The following is a 1307-nucleotide window of genomic DNA, read 5'->3' on the forward strand; positions in this document are numbered from 1 at the left end:
ATTCTGCTTCGGAATCTTTTTGCTTTCATATGCTGCTGGGGAGCTGCTGCCAGCAGCTGTAAGAGGGGACACAGACCAGAAGAAAAGGAGGGAGGGGGAGGGAGGAGATGCTGTGGGCGATTTTAGGGTTGTTTGAAGAGCAGGTACTGAACTTCCAAAGGGAAAGATAGCTGACACAGCCCAAAAATCACTCGGACTTCTAGTGGTCTCTTTATCCCTGTGTAATGGACTTTTCTTTCTCCTTTTCTAGATGCAAGACGTGTGGCGAATACATCTACAAAGGGAAGAAGTTCAACGCCCGTAAGGAGACTGTTCAGAACGAGGTGTACCTGGGCCTCCCCATCTTCCGCTTCTACATCAAGTGCACCCGCTGCCTGGCAGAGATCACCTTCAAGGTGCAGCATCTTCTGGGTTTGCTGCCCTCGTGCTTTCCGGGGAGGCTGCGCTGCCCGTAGCCGTGCCTGGGTGCTGACCCCGGGGGAGGGGCTGGCCCAGCACAGGCTGAGCCTGAGCTGGTGTTTCTTCCTCAGACAGATCCAGAGAACACAGACTACACCATGGAGCATGGGGCCACTCGCAACTTCCAAGCTGAGAAGCTCTTGGAGGAAGAGGAGAAGAGAATGCAGAAGGAGAGGGAAGAGGAAGAGCTGAACAATCCCATGAAGGTAGGAGAACGTGTCCTGCGCTGCAGAAGACAAACTTCTCTCCTGCCCTGGCTTTCCCCAGCAAAGCAGGTGACCACGTGGCTGAGGTTTAGTTCTCCAGGCTCCTGAGGTATCGCTGTGCTCTGGGCAGGCAGGATCCACCTCTCTGCACTCAGGTTTTCTCCTGTGCTGGAACGTGGGACAGGCTGCATCTTGCCCCGGTTTTTCCTGTCCTATTAAGACCCAAAAATGCGGATGATGGTGATCCGTAGTGCTTCCTGCCCCATACTGTTTGGGGAGGTGGTGTTGGAAATTGCTACCTCACCTAAAGCCGACTTACCCCTGGTTATCCAGGTCCTGGAGAACCGAACCAAGGACTCCAAGCTGGAGATGGAAGTTCTGGAGAACCTGCAGGAGCTGAAGGAACTCAACCAGCGCCAGGCCAATGTGGACTTTGAGGCCATGCTGAAGCAGTACAAGGAGTACGAGGAGGAGCAGAAGCGCAAGGAGCAAGAGGAGGATGAGCAAGAGATGAAGTGAGTGGGCTGGAAGCATTTGTGGGCACGTGAAACCAGCCCCGCTGGCCCTGGCCAGGCTGGGCTGAGTCTCACCCTTTCCTCAGCACCCCGAGAGGGCCCCGCCTGAGGGGCCTGAGGTCACGGG

At 55.5% G+C, this 1307-nt stretch overlaps 1 protein-coding gene across 1 annotated transcript in view; it reads left to right on the top strand.

Annotated features, from left to right (window-relative positions):
* CCDC94 (coiled-coil domain containing 94) overlaps window positions 1–1180 on the top strand; it is a gene marked incomplete at both ends in the record, with an annotated part of 1449 nt that extends 269 nt beyond the window's left edge. Inside the window, 3 exons of the mRNA XM_010144012.1 lie at window positions 251–395; window positions 531–665; window positions 999–1180. Coding sequence (XP_010142314.1) covers window positions 251–395; window positions 531–665; window positions 999–1180 — 462 coding nt within the window. The remainder of the gene's footprint in view (window positions 1–250; window positions 396–530; window positions 666–998) is intronic.
* Between the last annotated feature and the right edge of the window lie 127 nt (window positions 1181–1307).

The sequence above is a fragment of the Buceros rhinoceros genome, unplaced genomic scaffold (genome assembly GCF_000710305.1).
Source record: "Buceros rhinoceros silvestris isolate BGI_N320 unplaced genomic scaffold, ASM71030v1 scaffold45760, whole genome shotgun sequence".
NCBI lineage: Eukaryota > Metazoa > Chordata > Aves > Bucerotiformes > Bucerotidae > Buceros > Buceros rhinoceros.